Here is a 19,049-nt window from a genome sequence, read left to right on the forward strand (position 1 = left end):
AATATGAACACAATCACAAGAAACTTTGCAAATGAAAAGAAAGTTATTTGCATGTAAGACTCAGAAAAAAAGAAAAAACATCACCACCATTTGAATTTATCTTTAATGTCCCACTCTAACTATATTTTATCTATTGTAAAATTGTTCCCAGTGCTGTTTTGCTTATGATTATACAGCTTTTAGCCAAAATCAAAAAGCCTGTATCGTTTTTTAGGAAATATTCTGAAGGAATATTCTGCAGGAGGTCATTAGAAATTGTGAATGGAACTGTCGGCACTGAAGTTAGCACAGGCTAATTTCCCCATCAACCCTTTGTTTACACTCTTTCCTGCTAGCTTATAGGCCCTCACAAGCCCCCCCCCCAAAAAAAAAACCAGCCAGATCTATCCAGCCGTACAGCTTTGAGCCAGATTCCAGCTCAGACGAGGAAAACAAAGACGTAGGTCAAAAGATGATCGGAGTGGGACTTTCACTGCTCAAAATGATCATGACTGGTTTTTGATGTCATTTGTCCATTCGTCTAAAAGTCACACACCTCTCATTTTCTCATAATCTGGAGTCTGGGATCCGGAGCTGCTGCTCTCCGTCAGGTTCTGCCGTCGTTTTTGCAGAACTCCATCAAGGTCAGGGAAGTCGTCCGAGAAGTCCTGCAGCGCCAAAAGGCATTCAGTGGACCCCGCGTCACATGACGTGAGAGCCAGCTCCTTCTACAGATCTTTGCTCACAATGGAAAAACCCACAATGATCCCATCCTGAACTAAACAGCCCAGAAAATACACGGACAAACCCCCGACTGACCAGAGGAAGCGGCGACACGCAGCTGCCTCTGAAGCTGTTTTCACAGGAGGAAGTCACAGGGCTGCTGCCTGTCTTATCCATCTGCAGCAACAAAGGACATCTTTAAGCACTGAAGGTATCCGCTTTCTTTCTGGGTCAAATGTAGAATTTTCGATATCATGATATAGTTTTGATCCTAGCAGACGATAACGATATAAACCAATTAACTATATGTCAAATTTGAACACTCTACTCATTAGACAAATGTGGAATCATCAACAGGTTGTTAAGATTTCAATATTTATTTCCTATCATACTTTAAATAACAGCTGCACTGAAGGAACATGATTGAGTTTCAAAAGACAACATAAATAGAAAAACACAATGCTAAACCTTCTGATCAATTTCATTTAAAAAACAAAACCTGAATTCTACAAATAAATCCTAAACCTTTTCAAGTTTCACAGAACAAACATAAAACTGACAGAGATCTTAGTCAACATCCTGTGAACAAGCTAGCTACTAAAAGCAGATTCTCAGAATTTCTTGGACTCTTGCTGCTGTGCAGGTCTGAACGTTGTTGTTTTTGCCGGAGAATCATCCTTTGTTTCAGCCTGAGATTGAACATGCTTGCTGGCTCTGCTTCAGATGATAAAAAAGGTGTGCAGTGCACTTTACTCTGTTTTTTTGTTGGATTTTAAATAACCAAAATACCCCCAACACATGGGCCGAAATAGTATGGTAACATGCTTCTGGATGCCCCCGGATCTTGAGTGGTTCGGCCCGCGTAGGGTAGAACTGAGGAGCAGACGAATCCTAAGGGACGGAGGTTTGTTAAAAAAAATTGGAGCGTACCGTTGTCGTCCACGATGTAAGTGTGTTGTGAAGTATTGGTATCGCTGAAGCATGACGTGCGAGTGATGCTACCATAGGGTGGCCTTTCATCGCACTTTAGCCGTTAGTAAAGCTTTAGTCATAACTGCCCTTACGGCTAGATGTGGGCTGTTTCAGGGCAAAAAAAAAGAAAAGGGCAAACCTGTAAGGGGCACGCACTTATCGCGTGAACAGCACTCACGAACGCAGTCCGCAGGGTTGAAAAAAAGGAAAAGATCTGTACAACACACCTGTATGTCAGCTACTTCTACGCCTGCAGCATGACCGTAGAGAAAACGTTTTCACTCTGCGGGCTAACAGAGCCGTCTACAACTTTGACATTTCCTTGCGGACTACCAAGAATTTTTTTTCTTTTGACAACAAATAGATTAAAGGAACTTCAATATTTTGTTTAAAAATATCTTGAGTTTTCCAAATTAAGCAAAAATATTGAGTTGGGTTTTCCATATAAAGTGACTGATAATTGATTTATTGAATCCAGGGTTGGATTCTTCTTGAACCTCTTAAGACCTGCCATCCACACGCATGAACATTGCATTTTAGGTTATATTACCACAGTAGGTAATTCTGCGTAGCCGGGGGCGAGTCCAAGAGAAACAAAAAATGGCAAACAAAAGCTTGGCTCCTTTTCATTCTTTTGACAGTTTTGTCTTTCTTTTTTTTGTGTTTTTTTTCTCAGTTTTGAATGGGAATTGGAAAAGTGTTTTGGTAGTTAATGGAATCATGTTAAAGGTTAATGGGGCCCTCAAACCAACTGTCTATCACTGAAGATTGCCAAAACAACAATGAACTTTTTTCTTGGAAAGTGGAAAAGTTCAGCATTGTCCAAAGACATGAATCCAACAGACCAGCAGGGATGTGTCATCCTGATACCGATGTGCCAAAGGCAAGAAAATTGGCAGCTGTCAGAAAAAAAGCTACAGTTCAGTTTAGTTTGAGGCAGCAAAAAGAAAGTTGGGACAGGGTATCATCTACATTAGATCCACTATTTTTAAAGAAATAAGTAGTGTTGAAGTCAGTTATTAAATATCTATACAAATAAAATGTTTCTGGTTACCTCTAAGTGCAGGCAGATGGACTTTAGAAGTTTGAACGTGGTGTTTCGGGAAAGGAAGGACACAAAGACGTGCTGAAAAAAGACACAAAGGTCACTTTGATCTTCTCGTCTTTGGCAAAAATACACACGGCTTCCTCACTTGAGTACCGCCGGTTCCGATCACGAGAGCGTTTGGCACCAATAATGCCGTTTTGGTCTTCCTGATGAACATCACCGACGTCACCGGGATGGAGATCTATAAATGAGAACGCTCAGGTGAACAGATCCACCCCCAAACGAAAAAGCAGCTTTGGGGAAACGGCAAACCTTCGTATCTCTGCCGAAAACTTTGGAGTGGAAGCAGATCCAGTTATCAGAGACGAACATCTTCCCCTGGTATAGGATGTCTCTCTGCAGGGCGCAGGTGTAACCTGCAGACAGAACCACCACCTCTGACATCGGCATTCGTCGGCAAAGCTACATTCACCCCGGACGTGTGTGGTGCGTTCAAAGAACACTCTAAACGCGGGTTTTTGAAAGCACATTTATCCCAATGGTGGACATGCAGGGAGGGGCTTCTTCTTTTTCTACTATTTACTAGCGCATGCCCCCCACCTACAGCTGGGAGACGTTTGGTCAGCCGTGGACATGACGGTTGATGCTGATTGGTCAAAAATGTTTCCGATGAGTCAGGTTTGTGCGCGATTGGAAGAATTTCTGACCAATCGGCATCAACCGTTATATCCACGTCTCCGATTGGCTGGCTTTCGTGGCACATTTGTAACACTGTGCCCTGTTCTGTTTCGAGCGCCGGAGACAGAATTTCTTTCGAGTGAAAATTGTTTTGGTATTTTTGAGTTTCAGGTGCGTTTTTCTGTCTCAAGTGCGAAAATCTTTGTTTTTTTTTGAGCACACAGATTTTTTTTTACGTTTTACGCCCAAAACAGAGAATGTTCAATCAGATTACAGGCACAAAAATCCCTCCAGAACCTAGACCAATCAGCATGAACCCTCTCGTCTGTGATTGGCTGTTTGGTGCCACATATGCAAACTTTAAAAGTTTTGCTTTTAAAACTGAACATTGTGTTTGCAATTTAGGACATTTTGATGTCAAAGCTGTGATTTTTGTTGACAAAGTGGTGGCACAAACATCCCTTCATAGGTACCACGCCATCCATACGTCGCTACCAAATCCGAGTTCCTGACCGGTCAAAGTTCGACCTGGTTTAACTTGGTTTTGTATCTAGAGCCTGAAAACAGTCTTAAAAAAGTGCGAGTCTTGAACGCAGAAGCCCGAAACACACGTTTCCATGGACCCTGTCTTAGAAGCGGTCGCTTGAACGCGCGTTGCTGATGGCGGAGTGAACGTCGCTTCACACTTACTCTGTTTGAGCGGCTCTTCCCTGCCGACTTCCTTGAAGATCTTGTGGTATTGGGAGTTTGCCTTTGATAACTGAAAGAAAGGTGCATCTTTATTGATGAGCATGGAGATAAAAAAATCTTCACTCTATCGAGTTTCTCTACCTGGTTGGGTTGTGGTTTCTTTCTGTCAAACTTTGCTTCAAAGTCGCTTAAAGTTAACATCGGCGAAAGCTGCTCTGTGGGTTTGGGCCTGTTCAAGAAAACGGAGATGTTAAATTATGTTTAATTATTATTGTGTTGTTTTTAGCAAAAAAAACTTCTAGAACATAGTTTCTGCAGAGCAGCAGTAGCTCATTAGATATTCACATCAGAGTTGTGGGCGAGACTGTTGGCGCAGAGTAAGCCCACCTCTACTTCCCGTCATCCATTTGTTTACATGCTCTCCTGCTAGCATACAGCATTCCTGATTCACGTCGATTTTATAAAAAGAAATACCCAGAAACGCGATTTTAAGCTGAATATTTTTCTAATCTCTGCCCTCCATCCTCAGGAAAATACCACAAAAACATGTGAAAAACACCCCCAAAAAAAGGATTTTTCATCAGAGGTGGTCTATAAGACGAGTCAAGACATCTGCCATCAGTCCTTCATTGGAGCTCACCTGAGCTCAGATAAAGGTTGCTTACACAGCAACATTGAAATCTGTAAACAGCACTTCGGTCATGCAGGTGAACAGTAGGTTAAACGCAGCAGGTAGACGTAGAAAATAGAGAGATCATTCTATTAATATACAAAAAAGACACTTTAAAAAATACAAAAATATCACAAAAAGTGGGTAAAAATGGCCGAACTACACAGTTTTGTCTACAAACTGCAAGAATCTAAAACTAAAGGTAAAGTTTACAGTAAACATTGGGGAAGCTGGAGCTGCATATAGGATCAACCGTGACCTTCTAACCCCTTGGTAGTCCTTTAGTACCCATCTGATGAGGAAAAGGCTGCTGGGGTTACCTCATCATGCTGGCCGGCTTCTTCCTGACCTCTGTAGGCTCTGGCTCTGGGTCCAGCAGGAGCCGCAGCTCCGCAGGGGCCCGTCCACGCCTCCTCTGCCTCCTCTCACCTCCATGCTCCACTTCAGACCTGGACATAGGGTGACAGGTGAGGTGGAACCAGGTGTTGGGTTACGCTTTGCATGGAGTCTATACACCCAGGTGAATCCATCAGCGGCGGTTTGGGCTCAGCATGTGGGTCAAAGACAAAGAATGACTGATGGGGTCATGGGGTAGACCCTCCCAGGGTAGGTGAGCCCCCTCCACGTCTCGTGAGGAGGTCACGTGGAGGTTCTCCACGCAAACCAGCAGCTTCTGATGGAGCCACGTCCGCCCGCTGCCCCCCCCCCCCCCCCCCCCCTCCCAATCAAATGCGGATGCAAATGTACGCCGCCCGCCCGCCGGCCCGCGGGGCGGCCTTCCCCAGCGAACTCACGTCGCGCTCTTCCCCCAGGAGTCCGGACAGGCACTCGGCTCCGGGCCGGGTAACGGGGTCACCGGTGAGTCCGCCTGCTCGCTCATCAGTCACCGGTTCATCTCTGGGCTTCCACGGAGACCACCGCCCCCCCCTCCACCCGTCTCCCAGCCTGGACAGGACGGAAAACCTCCAGGAAGTCTAGAAAAGTTTTTTTCTTCTTCTCCGGGAACCGAGGAGACAGACGGAGGAGGAGCCGGGATGGGGGGGAGGGAGCAGCCGGGAGCGACGTCAGGAGGAACCGGGAAGAGAGGAGCGGCCTCCCGCTGGTCTTCAGCCGGGTCAGAGCCGACGAGAATCCCGAAAGTTCCCTCACGCGCTCGCAGAAGAGGGAAGAGTGAAGGCGCGAACTTTTTTAAGGAGAGAGAAATTCTGCAACACGAAGAAACTTCTCATATGCACCTGCGGAACACGTCCAACAGGGGGCGACAAAGTCCAACTAATGGGCTTCCACTTAATCATTTCCATTTCAACACAAATAACGAAAGTTTTCACTTTTGTAACCTTATATTTCCTTATTTAAACATGTTTTCACAGTGTTATTATTCAGTAATCTATATATTTTTGTGTGAAAGCATCTCTTTAAAGCTGCTCATCCCAAAAACCTCTTCCCTTGAGGCGCATTTTTTGTGTTTGCATAATTTTAATTTTATTCAATTCAATTTTATTTGTATAGCCCAAAATCACAACAACAGTCATCTCGATGGGCTTTGTGCAGATAGACATAGGGTAAAACATAAAATCAAAAGGATCATGAACACACACAATTCAATAGAAGGATTCTAAACTGAATTCACTAAACTCTGAGCAATAACTTTACAGATTTATGTTTAATGGTGTGGTGGGGAAGCTTGCATTCTCCATGCTCCTGTAACCCCCTGCTCTCTGGCAATGGGGGGCCCCTGTGGCAGTTTGGTTATGCATTTTTTCCTCGTTAGGGATATTCAATGATAAAACGATGAAATATGCAACTGCAAAATTATACTATTCATTTATAATACTATTAATTTAAAATATAAGGGACGCAACACTTCACTTTCTCCACCATTCAGTGCAAACCTCAGATTTTGTGTCAAAGTTTATGGAGTGATATTTATGTTGCAAATAAAATATTTGTTTTCATATACTTTTTCTTTGCTTTCTTTTTTTTTTTTTGCTTTCAAAGACGTTTTCTTCAATTTTTTTTGCTTTTAATAATATTTGTGCATTTGCAGCACAAATGTTTAGCATGCCTTGCGTCTCATCTCGCTTTTTTTCTATCTTTGGTTTTGCTCTCATAACTTTCAGTTTAGCGTGACATATCTGCCATCAAACAGCCTGCAGATTGGTCCAGATTCTAACCAATCAAATCGCCACATTTATCTAACATGGTTTCTGCTACCGAGGCTCAGAGGCCAAACCAACTCTTTTTACCCACGATTTTGTCTCTCTGGCTGAAGAAAATTTCCTATTTAATCATTTTAAAAATAATTCATACCAGCATTGATTATTTTTTATTTACCGTAGTCAGATTTGGGAATTTATGGCTGAGGATCTCCTGAAACTGTAAATTAAAACCGAAAGTTTATCTTCTGACATTAAATCAACAGGCCCCTGTGTAATCTGTGAATCCTCCGGAGCAAAATATTGGTAAAAAGTTTGATTTTCTTTGAGATCTGTTTAAAAAAAAGAGAGAGAGAGAATTATTTTATGCTGCACAAATGTTTTGGAATAGAATAACAGCAGTAATAAGAAAAACAATTATGGCTCACCAAAGTGGACTTAATGTATTTAACAGAGGAAGCATTTTTTACTTTTATTTTAATTTTCACAGTAGTTTTTTTTTTTTTAAGAACGCACATGCTTTTGCCCAAACTAAAAAAAAAGCTTCATATTTCAACATTTATTGATGAAAATACAACAGTTCAGATACAAATCTTAATCATAATTAAATACAACTTCCGGCTGGATGGAGTCGGAGCTCAGATGTTTTTATTCTGCTTCAGACATTTTAAACACACTGTTCACTACACTATCAAAGTAAATGCAAAACTCTGTTTTATTTTAGTGGCTTTGCTGCTCCTTCTGGGATTTATTCTTAGAGAAATGGGCCAGAATGGTTGAAACTGGCAGAATCCCGTTTGAACAGAACTGATCCAAAGTCCATGGCAGTGTTCCACCCTAATCCCTAACTGTAAAAAAAACTATATAGAACGGCACAATGTAGTGCCCTGAATGTTAAAAGCAATTCAGACACCATGCTCACTACTTTTTATTTCTTTTTTTAACCCTTGTGCTATCCTAAGCACTTTGATATTGGTAGTGGGGTCATCTAGACCCCACTAGACAGTGCGCTGAACCTTTTTTTCTTCAATGATTTGTGATCTTCACTGGTATCCATTGATTACACGAAATCCTCTCCACCTTTATCATGGTAGGGATAACACATAAATGGTCATCTTGACCCCATAGGATAGCACAAGGGTTAAACGGTGGATATGATGTCATTGATTTCCCAAAGTAAAAGCGTTTCGCGATGATTATTTAGATAAAAACGTTGATGATTTATTTAAAAAATACATTTGAATACATTTTGTGGTAAAAATTGTTCCTATGCAAGGCATTGTGGTCTACATTCGCCAATCTAGTGGGCATCTATACACACTGGTTTTTCGCAGAGACTACAAGAAAATTTCCAGGGCATTTGATCTTGGAATTGTAGTTTTGGACAGCACTACAAAATGGGAAATGCACTATATAGTGAGTAGGGAAGGAATTCGGACACAACCCATGTCTGCCTCCAACCACAATACGAGACGGCTGATTGTTTAGACCAATCAGCAGGCTGTTTGATGGCAGCTATATCACGCTAAACTGAGACTTATGAGAGCAAAATCAAAGATAGAAAAAAAAGCAAGATGAGATACAAGGCATGCGAAAAAAATTTGTGTTGCAAAAGAAAAAATATTTTATGAAAACAAAAAACATTGAAAGCAAAAAAAAATGAAATAAAAAATTGAAAGCAAAGAAAAATTATTTGAAAGCAAATAATTAGTAGTTTTATTTGCAACTTGGAAAGTTTTGTGTGCAATGGGTGACATAAATATCACTCCATACTCCTCTGCCTGCAGGAGGCGCTGCTGCGTCATTTAAACTAAAGCACAAGCCCTGTTATTAAGGACACAAAAGGATGGCCGCTATTAATCATGGCTGACAGGGAAGTGAGGCCTAAAGGTGGGAGAGCTGCCAGAGGCTCTGTGAGTGATGAGATACCACAGAGGAGATGGAGACGCCAGGATTGAGTGTGTCTACTTAATTTGATCAGGTCAGCTTCATTGACTTTTGCACAAAAACAAGCATTCCAATAACTATGAGCCCTGAAAGTGATGCACGGCACGCTGCAAGTTCTGAAATCGGTGAGGGAACGTTGTCACCTGGCTTCTGCTGGAAACTGTGAGGCTCAGATCAGCCCTACGGGTCTTCTCACCTCATAAACTTTGACATTTGGGAAAGTGTTGCCTCTCTCTTTCAGGTCTGATGGGAACCATGACATGCCGAGGTCATCCATCCCCAAGAGGACAAATATTTCAATTAAAATGAAACGGAACTTATTTGAACTCTCAGTGTGTTGCAAGTAAGAATTGAAGTTCAAATCCCAATTAAATACAACAAAAAAAAAGCTTGAAACTATTTTTTCTTAAAAAAGAGAAACACTAATAAAAATTCTGGATTATTTTTTGTAACATAAAAAGTAAAACGGCTGGCCAAACTGGCTAACTAACTAGCTAGCTAGACAGACAGACAGACAGACAGACAGACAGACAGACAGACAGACAGACAGACAGACAGGTAGGTAGGTTCATATTTTTGCTAATTTCTTATATTTTTGCTAATTTCCCACTAACAACCACTAGAGGGCACTGTAGGTGTGAGTATCAGTATTTGCTACTGACTGCTTGGCACAAGAAGAACTGCCACTCAGTTTACCCCAGCTTGGCACAATTGTTTCAAAGCGGTACAGAGGATGAAGAATTCAACAGATTTAGTGATTTGACGGGACATAAAGAGTTCTTTATGCTATGGTAATCTGAATAATTGTTTACATGTTGCACTAATGGACACTTGTTCAATGCCTCCTATGTTTCATGAAGGAAAATAAGGTTATGATCGTGAAAGGTGCAAATATTCAGTCTAATAATGTTATCTTGTTTGTTGTTATTTGCCTTCCAAAATAAAATGTCTGTTCTCGTTTCCTGTATTTTAATAAATACATTTCTTTATTTATACTCCAGTGCAACTTATTATGTTTTCCTCTTCATTATACTTTCTTTTTTGCATCTCCGACTTTTACTACAGAGGGACTTATAGAATAAAAAATACTGTAGTACTTTTGAAGTAAATGCTACCAAAAATCTTTTATTTTTTTTCTAACCAACAAAAATACTTTGATTTTACAGTGTTCGTTCATTTGATGCAGGTGTTACGTTCTAAAAAGAACTCGTAATTCTAGATGTTTTGAGGCTTTAAAACTCCTCACTACACATATATATACTTTTCGCAGACAGACACGAACATTTTCACAATTTTTTTTTCCTGTTTTCTGTCCCATTGACTGTAAATGAGAACTGAACTAAGCAACTCCCTCCGCCTTGGCGTTCCAAACAGGAAGTACCCATTGGCTCCAAGAAGCCAAAATCCCATAGACTTCTATAGTGAAATAAACATCTGTTACTCATCATTCTATTGGTCAGATAAGCTTTCTTGCTCCGATACCTTTTTTTAACACGACTGAATTGACTTCATGTCGTTGGAGCCATGAGTAAGTCGTTTTCTGTGGGTGACGTAACACTGACTAAGTCCAGATCTTAAATATAGTCAATGGTTTAAACACTTCCCGGAGTTCAAACCTTTGCAGAAAAATTACTTTGAAGATCAGTTCGCGATCAAATATTTATGTAAATGTGAAAAACTGAACGCATTCTGCACCAGCAACACGGCATGGAGGAAATTAGTTGACAAGGTCAACAGCCAATCAGGATGCAGAACTTTGTAAAAACAAAACAAAAAAAAAGAAAAAGCAACAGCGAGACTGCAAAAGATGAACGAGTAAACAATGTACGATTTATAATATACAACATGTCATAGGCCATTCGTTGTGCAGATATATTTACAAATTTGCAGCATTCAGGAACTACTTCTTGGGCAAGACCCACATTACTCCTGGTGGTTTCACAAGTCCTGATGATTGGCGGTTCTGTGTGTTTGAATTGGAGCGTGACTTTTTTCACCTTAGTTAGGGTGAAAAAAGTTCCAAGTTTTACAACTTTACCATAATGTGATAAACGGTGGGTAGTTTCTCTCATAGCAATCAATCAAATGTTTAAATGTTTTCATTTTACCCCTGTGCATGTCGTTTCACAACAAACTCAGCAAAAAGAAGAAGTGGAGTTATCCAAGTTACTGAAGGCGTCGCCTGCTAAACACACCTTCAGGTTTAATTCTTATAAACTTTGTCAATTTTATCTTAACCAAAATTCTCTATAATAAACTGGTCACATAGGCAAAGTTAGGACTGAAATATGAAGAGTTTTATGATGTATTTTACTTTGAAAAATCTACCTTTTTTCCCAGAACACTTCCTATATACTCGTTTCTTGAACCAAACTCATTTTGGTTGCAGAAACATTATTCTGTTTGGTGTGGAGATGCCTTCCTTCAAAAAAGCATCTGTCCGTTTTGGAGCCAAAACTGAAGTCGGACATGCCCAAACCATGATACTACCACCGCTGATCTTATCATTAAACGGCTTTTTTCTCTCAAACATTACAGGCTGGATTTTATATCTCCCTGTGGCGGTCCCCAGCCCAAAGAAAATACAGTCTGGCGTAAAAATCTCTGCCAAACCACTGTGGCGACCCCTGAGGGTATGTGCCGAAAGGTGGATGACCACACATGTACAGCAAAATGCATGAGACGTGCAGAAAGATCTTCACAAAGCTAACAATTTGATCTCGAATCATTTTCTAAATCAGGCAAACGTGTTTATACTGGTTAAATTTAGAAAACTAGTGAAATAAACGTAGCATTTGGGGCATATTTTGCGAACTGACAACATAATGGAAAGAGCTGATGAATAAACAAAATAAAGCAAGTTCCTGTATGTTTTAGGGCGACAGATCGTCCCTTTCTTTTGCCTTTTTCTCTCCGAAACGTCTCCTTCTGTCAGCAGAGGCTTTTCCAGAGTTTGTCACATATGCTGCCGCAAAAAGACAGAAAACAAGGAAAGCACAGAGAAAGGAGATTGCTGTGCAAAGGAGTGTGTGCAAAAATGGTCCTTGTGACGGGGGAAGATTGAAGTCCTGTTAAGTGCTCTGCTTGAAAGCATGTCTGGCCTCATTAGCTGTCAGTTGCAACAATACCAAACTGGCAGTGAAGACAGGTTGGAGTCTAGTGGTCATAAATCAATTCTCGACAGCTGCCTGACAAGCTGGGAACCAGAACGCAGGCACGGCGCCCTCTCCGCCTTGACACTGCACAGGCACACAGTAATCTAAGAAATCATCGCTCTCGTCCTGAAATTACATAGAGCCCTGCAAAAGCGTGTTTTGTAAGAGGAAAATTGCTCTCGTCTCACGTCTGCCTGCATAAGTGCTCTGCGCCTGCCCATCCTTGGCTTGTCCATTATCTGAACAAGCTGTGGCTGCAGTGACTTCTGCGGGGCAGACGGAAGGGGGGGGGGGGGGGGGGGGGGGGGGGGGGGGTAAGAGCAGGGCCTGCAGGTCATTAATCACGGCCCCTGACATGCAGAGCAGGAGGCCAAGGCTCCCCCATGCATACAGCTGCTGGGCCACACTCAATGCACGGCCGATGTGTTGACCCCCACACGCCCCCACTCCCACACTCCCAGCACCTATGGCTCTCATCTGTCCAACTCCCTCACTGTTTGTGTCACTCATTTGTCAGACCCCCCCTCCGCAACAGTCCTTACACAGCTTCCTTTAACCATGGAGACCGTCTGCTAACAGTTCGGTCTCGAACCCGCCTTCAACTCCTGAAAGCTGCAGCATTCGTTTGGTCAACAAGACAAATCGGTTCTGGAAGATCTTTGGGTCCTATCAACAAAGCCTGGTGTTTCTAAAACACCCTTGGTGGGGCGTGAAGCCTTAGTCTCATGAAGATGTATGGGGGGTGGGGGGGCGTACTGGTGCTTTTGGGTTGTTGGGTTGTCCGGGCCCGTAGAGGTTCTTCTTAAGGGTCTTAAGGTGTGCCTGACAGTTCCCTTGAGGCTTTTCCGGCCACCTCACCGTCATGAAAATGGAACGTACCATTATCACGTTGACATAGGTTAAGATCCCAAGCACTACTGACATTAGGGTGATGCTGTTAAGTTGGCCTTATGCCACAGTCAAGTCGTGAGGAAGAGTGCAGTGCATACAGAGGCGAGAAGCACTACCGGGGTCTGAAAAGTTGGAAACTCTGTATGACCCGCCTGCGTCTCACTAACTTCATTCTTATTTACCCTTGCTTGCATTTTGCATAAAGTTACATTCACATCTCCCTCAGCAACGTGCGTTCAAAAGACTACTTTCAATGAAAAATCTATATAAACACGCGTGAGCGGGTTTCATGGTTTCATGCTTCTGCGTTTAAAACTCTTGCGTTCACATGTAGCTATGTACATTTCTAAAACCATTTTTGGGCTCTAACATAAAAAGCTACGGGTCCATTGAATGCACGTTGAAAATTAAGTCAGGTTGAACTTTGATCAGTCAAGGACTCTGATTCGGTAGTGTTGTATGGACAGTGTGCTTTTTAATTCATAGAGGAGAAATGAATGATTGCTGTTTGTGTCTTCGACTTCGTCTTAAGGGACTAGAGACACCAGCAATAACAAACATTGTGAGCGCTGTTGTCCTTTTGTGACCCTAGAGCTTGGGAAGGAATTCGTAAGTATGTTAAGGAATTCTAAAACTTCCTTGATGTGGTTTTTGCAAAAAATGTTACAGACCGGCTTGGTCCTTTTTCTACATTTTTTAGCAAAAATGTATGTGAATTCTGCACTTACGTCCAAGAAATGTGTGGATGAATTCTAGATTGTCATTTTATTTGCACTAAGTTAAAATTTTGCTCTGTGGAGGTCAATAACCACTCACAAAGTCGTCTCACATTTCTGCACTTTCTGACTCAACGAAACATACTTGAGAATGGTTTGAGACGGGTTTGAGACAACCGGGAGGATTCTGAGAAAAGTTTGTTACAGTGTTACAAAGTTTGTTTCTGATTACGAATGAATTTCTAATGAACCACTGCCGCTCTACAGAAACTATGCCCTAGAAAACGACACACGTTTTTGGATTTAATCATAGTTAAAAGGCCCCTGGGAACGATTTGACAATAGATCAAAAGATGATCGGAGCGGGTCTTTAAATTTGGCAGATGAACTAAAGCTTTGATATCTATGAACTAAAGCTTTGGAAACTCTAGAAAAGCATGTCAATGGCCCTCGAGTTAAGAAGACTGTCAAACTGCTATTTCACGGACGATGATTCATGCTCACAACAGTTGTAAGCACCTTTGCTGGTAATTCAGCTACAGTTTCCCACGATCGTATGTCATCCTCAAGGCAAAGAAGATTCCCTCACGTCAAACCCGCTAAGACTCAAAAGGCCCAGAAGGGAAGAGCTAAGATGGCCTTTCATTCTGTCTCCATCCTCTGACATGGTGTCATCCAGCTTTCCAGATGCTTGTGATTTGACAAAAGCCAGCGGAAATGAGAATCTGACGCGACCTCCGCATTCACAGATTCTAAATCGCCAAGTCCTGGCACAGGATTTCTTATCCTCCTCATAAAACTTCAAGAGCATCTGGAATTTCTAAGGCTTTCATGCCTGTGCGGACTGACGGACTCACAAGATTTTCCTGAATGTGTTGACACATCCTATAGGTGATCCATTGCAGTAATAACATGCAGCTTCAATGAATGTGGTGCATCAAGAAAACCAGCAGGTGATTTTTCACATTTGCTTTACTTCAAACACTGATGATTAAAAAAATGATTTTTTCTCTCTAATAAAAAGTAGTCTTGTATTTTACCTTTTTTATAAATCAATTTTGGGAATCAGTTCTGTTTTATATCTCTATAAAAAGGCTGTATGCGTTTATGTTTTTAAAATAATACATTTTGATTTGTTTACTATTTGTTTAAAAGCAAAAACAATAATATCGTTGTTCCAAAAATATTAAAATGCTAAAAAAAAGTAACTAAATTAAACTAGTTTTGTTGAAAGTTTTGTTTTTAACCCTGGAGAACCCAACAAAGTTAATCAAACACATTTGGGCTTTGTTTGTTTGGGAGGCAGCAGTTAACAGCAGCCAAAAAAATATATGAAATGAAAAATTGAAAGAAAGAAGAAAAAAGAAAAAAGAAAAAAAAACATTGGGCCAAATTTGACCCCGTGGGTTTTTAGGGATGAGAAGCTAAACAAATTCAGGGACGATCAAAATTAATGCAAAAATGTTTAAATAATCACATTTATTTTGAAACATTGAAACATAAAAAAAACTTTTTTCCTTCATAGGATATAAATTTGAGGCTAACTTTCAAAGCATCAGAACTTTAAAAAATGTTAGCTTAATAGTAAATGTTATTATAATAGCTTCCAGACAGGAAAATACAAATTATTTTGATCCACTTCGTCACTTTGTATGGCCTAATAGTATTTAGTCATTTTTTGGAGGTTAAGGTATTTGTCCAGCCAAGAAATTCTTTATAATCCTGAAAATCAAGTTATTCTTTAGCTTATAGAAGATGCTAATGTTAGCCTAAAGGCTAATATTATATCATGATCAATGCTATGCTTACACCGATCGCGATTAGCGCAGCAAATTCCAATCCTTCACCTTTGTTTTGATGATCAGCAATTTTCGCTGCTCGACAGTCGTCTAAAAAGTGTCTTCAGTTTGACAAGATGCTGTTCCACACTCGGAGTGCGAAGACGAAAGAAAAATGTAAAAGAAATTAAATTGGGAAACATTTTTATTATTGTTTTGATGCAAATAAGAAAAGCTTAAAGTTTGGAAGGAGTACTAACGACTTAGGATCGGATTCTCCTCCATTCTGGACTCTGAACACTGCACTACCAAATCTGAGCTCCTGATTGGTTGACACAACGTGAAGCTTTGACAATGTTCAGATACTTAAAGTGGAAACACTGCACCGTGTGATGAAATTTTCCCCACGTATCACGTATCACCATTCGTGGTGCACAGGGTTAGGAGTTGGGCTTAACTTTGGTCTGTAAGGGTCAGGTATGTCTTGTGGGCATGGAGAACATACTTAACCCTTGTGCTATCTTAGATGACCCCCCCCCTCCCCTTCCATTGAGGTGTTCTCCCCACCATGACAAAGGTGGATAAAGGTGGAAAGATTTCATGTAATCCATGGACACCAGTGAAGATCACAAATCATTGAAGAAAAAAGGTTCAGAGGACTGTCTAGTGGGTCTAGATGACCCAACTCCCAATGTTAAAGTGCCTAGGATAGCCCCAGGGTTAAAGAACTGCGTCGCGCCCAACGCTCCAACGTTTCGCAGGACCTCTGATCGCATCTGTACATTGACTTAAACTGGACACCCCTTAGAATTCCCAATGGAGATTTTGAATTTTTTTATTTACAATTGTTTTCATATGTAAAGTGAATTGTGATGAATCAAGAAAAAACAAACAGTAGCACATTATAACGACTAAAACACTTGCTATTAGCTTAAGATGCTAACATGTGTCATGTACAGTGGTCCCTCGCTGGATCGCGGTTCACCTTCCACAGTCTCACTGTTTTGGCAATTTGTTTTCAATGCAATCTTGTATACTTTTTAATTTTAACTTTGCACTAGGTCCTGCGACCTGATTGACTGTTGACCTTGTCAATCAATCCTGTGCCGTGTCTCTTGTCCAGAATGCGTTCAGTTTGCCACATTTACACAAATTTTCGATCAGGATCAGATCTTTGTTTACATTCCATAAAACTGGACTCGTTTTTTTTAATGAAGGTTTGAACTTTGAGAGTTTAAACAAGAGAGAAAAGTATAAAAATACTAATGTCTGTCAGAGAAAAATATATAAAGTGTGCAGTGAGGAGTTAGCCATAAAAACATCTTTAAGTTTACTTTGGCGATTTTGTTTATAGCGGGTTACTTTGAAAATGTAACCCGTAACACGTTACATAAGGGAACCGTTTATTAGCAAAAGATCAAGGACTTTTTTGCGATACCTTTAGTCACATCTTTGTGATTTAATGTCTAAATTTAATCTTTTGAAAATGTTGAACCTTTCTAATTATAATGCAAAAATAACCTATGTACTTAGATATACCATGTTTACATTTAAAATAGATTTCCACTCTTAAATCATGTTGAAACAATAAATTCTAATAAAAGATGCTCTAATTTTGCAGCATGATAAAGTTCCATTTTACTTTCTTAAAATGATTTTCTCGTTATTTCAACAAGCCACATTTTCAAACCATGCCTGTGTACGTTAGCCGCACAGATCAGGTCTCCTAGTTAGACTAAACAACAGCGTTTAAGCAGATTTGCTCTGGATCATTAATCATTCTGACAACTCCAAAAACAACATTTCCTCCTTAATGACTGTATTTTGGTAATCATGTCTGCTTATTTCCATGCAAGCTTCTCCTCTCCAGCCCGCTTTGTGCTCGCCCTCTCTTTTTTATTTCTGTAGCATATGTGTGTGTACTTTGGAAGCTTTTCCTTGACCTCCCAAGTCTGCAGCGTGGCGTCTGCTCTGGGTCACGCCGGCAAGTCACGACGGTCTGGATTCGTCAAGAGGGTGAAAAACCAAAAGGAATGGGGGAATGTGGCTGCAAGGATCCAGATGCTGAAAAGCACTGGATGGTGTAACCGCCCCCCCCCCTGAACCTCCCCTGTTTGTGGTTAACCCACCGGCAGCCACTGCTGGCCTCCAGGACTCCGCTGGTCAGCGCCAAAGCACGTTTCCCCGTTAAGCACCGGGTGTGTGATGCATGAGGGTTGACAAGTGAGTCCGATCAAAACCAGCTGAGGCCACGCACATTACAGAGAAGCCATAATTTGCTTTGCCCTCTTCTACGCCACTAGGATTTCTTTGTTGTCCTGTCTTGAGAACAACACAATACAAGAAAATGTCCAAACGATTCTGTGCAAAAATGTTAGAAAATACCTGGTTGATCGTTTAAAGCTTGGATGGGAATGAGTCAACGGGCTGCTTTTCTGTGGGTGAGATAAGCGTGTTTTGAAGGTTTCTCCCTGCCTGTGGGTGGATGTAAGTGATGGGTTTATGGCGGTTTAGAAACATCAGTACATAGCGTGGCTGACATCTGTGTCCGCTTTATTTTTGGAGTACTTGAAAAGCACTCATAGCAGGATGATGGATGAAGTGATAAAGTTGGAGAGCGGACAAAATGAAAGCAGAGGAGTCAGTTTCTGGGAAGCAGCTTGCGAACTGTAACTTAGATACAAGTCGGAGAAAATATTGGGGCAGATGGTCGCAATTTACGAGTGAGCTCAATGATTTTAATAATCTTGGGGACAAAACGGAACAACAACGGATACGCTCAGGCTAAAGAGGACAACGTTTTCAACCTTTTCCTCTGCGCTGGTTGGGGCTAATTAAGAGGTTAAATGCTTGTCATGGAATGAATGAGCAGCTCCACAGTCTGTCATCATTAATCATGGCAGCTGTCAAACCTCACCAGAACTCACTCAGACCAACCAGACAAGACCAGAGGACTTTCAGAACGTTACCGCAGCGCATCCATGCACATTGGGTTTCATTTGATCTAAATCTGTTTTTGTTTTTTTCTAAATGGCTGCAGCAGATAATAGAGATGTATTATGTGAAGGATGAAAAGGCTAATCCTCTGGCTGACAGCAGAAATGTGGGAGGGAACTGTGAATGAGAAACTCCTTTTCAAACCACTTCACTAAAAACAGTTGTGGAAGACTTTTGGTACAAAGAAGAGTTCAAAAACTGCTGACAATATTCTCCTGAGAAGGGCACAAAGAAAACAACAACCAATGGCATTAAAGCAAATATGTCACATGGTGGCACGAACCTCTAAATAAACAAGTCTATGTATTATTAAAATGTCCACAAATTCTTAAAAAAAAAAAAGGAATATATATTGAGGTTTATGAAGAACATTTGAGTGTCATCTGCAAATGTGCAAACCTTTTTAGACTATAACACCCCCATCTCCTCCATAAAAGGCTTTGGCTCAATTCCATCGCTGGTTCGCAACCCCCCTGAAAAACTGCTTTGGATTCAACTCAAGTTTTACGCATACTCACTACTTTTTACAAAAAAAAAATTAAACGCCAAATATGACGTCACCCATTAGCCGAAGCAAAAAACCTAATAAATAAGACCGTTGTACAAAGACTTCAAAGTGTTGAAATGATGAAAACTTTTACATTGGCCG

At 41.0% G+C, this 19,049-nt stretch overlaps 1 protein-coding gene across 1 annotated transcript in view; it reads right to left on the bottom strand.

Moving 5' to 3' along the window:
• The window catches only part of LOC101170857 (uncharacterized), a 33,371-nt gene extending 27,583 nt beyond the window's left edge, over positions 1–5,788 (bottom strand). The window contains exons 1-9 of the mRNA XM_078955725.1: positions 5,555–5,788; positions 5,081–5,209; positions 4,232–4,319; positions 4,091–4,160; positions 3,035–3,138; positions 2,868–2,963; positions 2,729–2,800; positions 799–879; positions 536–647 (exon numbers count right to left, since the gene is read on the bottom strand). Of these exons, the coding sequence (XP_078811851.1) occupies positions 536–647; positions 799–879; positions 2,729–2,800; positions 2,868–2,963; positions 3,035–3,138; positions 4,091–4,160; positions 4,232–4,319; positions 5,081–5,209; positions 5,555–5,640 (838 nt within the window). The 5' untranslated portion in view covers positions 5,641–5,788. The remainder of the gene's footprint in view (positions 1–535; positions 648–798; positions 880–2,728; positions 2,801–2,867; positions 2,964–3,034; positions 3,139–4,090; positions 4,161–4,231; positions 4,320–5,080; positions 5,210–5,554) is intronic.
• Between the last annotated feature and the right edge of the window lie 13,261 nt (positions 5,789–19,049).

Source organism: Oryzias latipes, chromosome 12, assembly GCF_053564925.1.
Source record: "Oryzias latipes strain Hd-rR chromosome 12, Olatipes_Hd-rR_3.1".
In the NCBI taxonomy this organism is placed as follows: Eukaryota; Metazoa; Chordata; class Actinopteri; order Beloniformes; family Adrianichthyidae; genus Oryzias; species Oryzias latipes.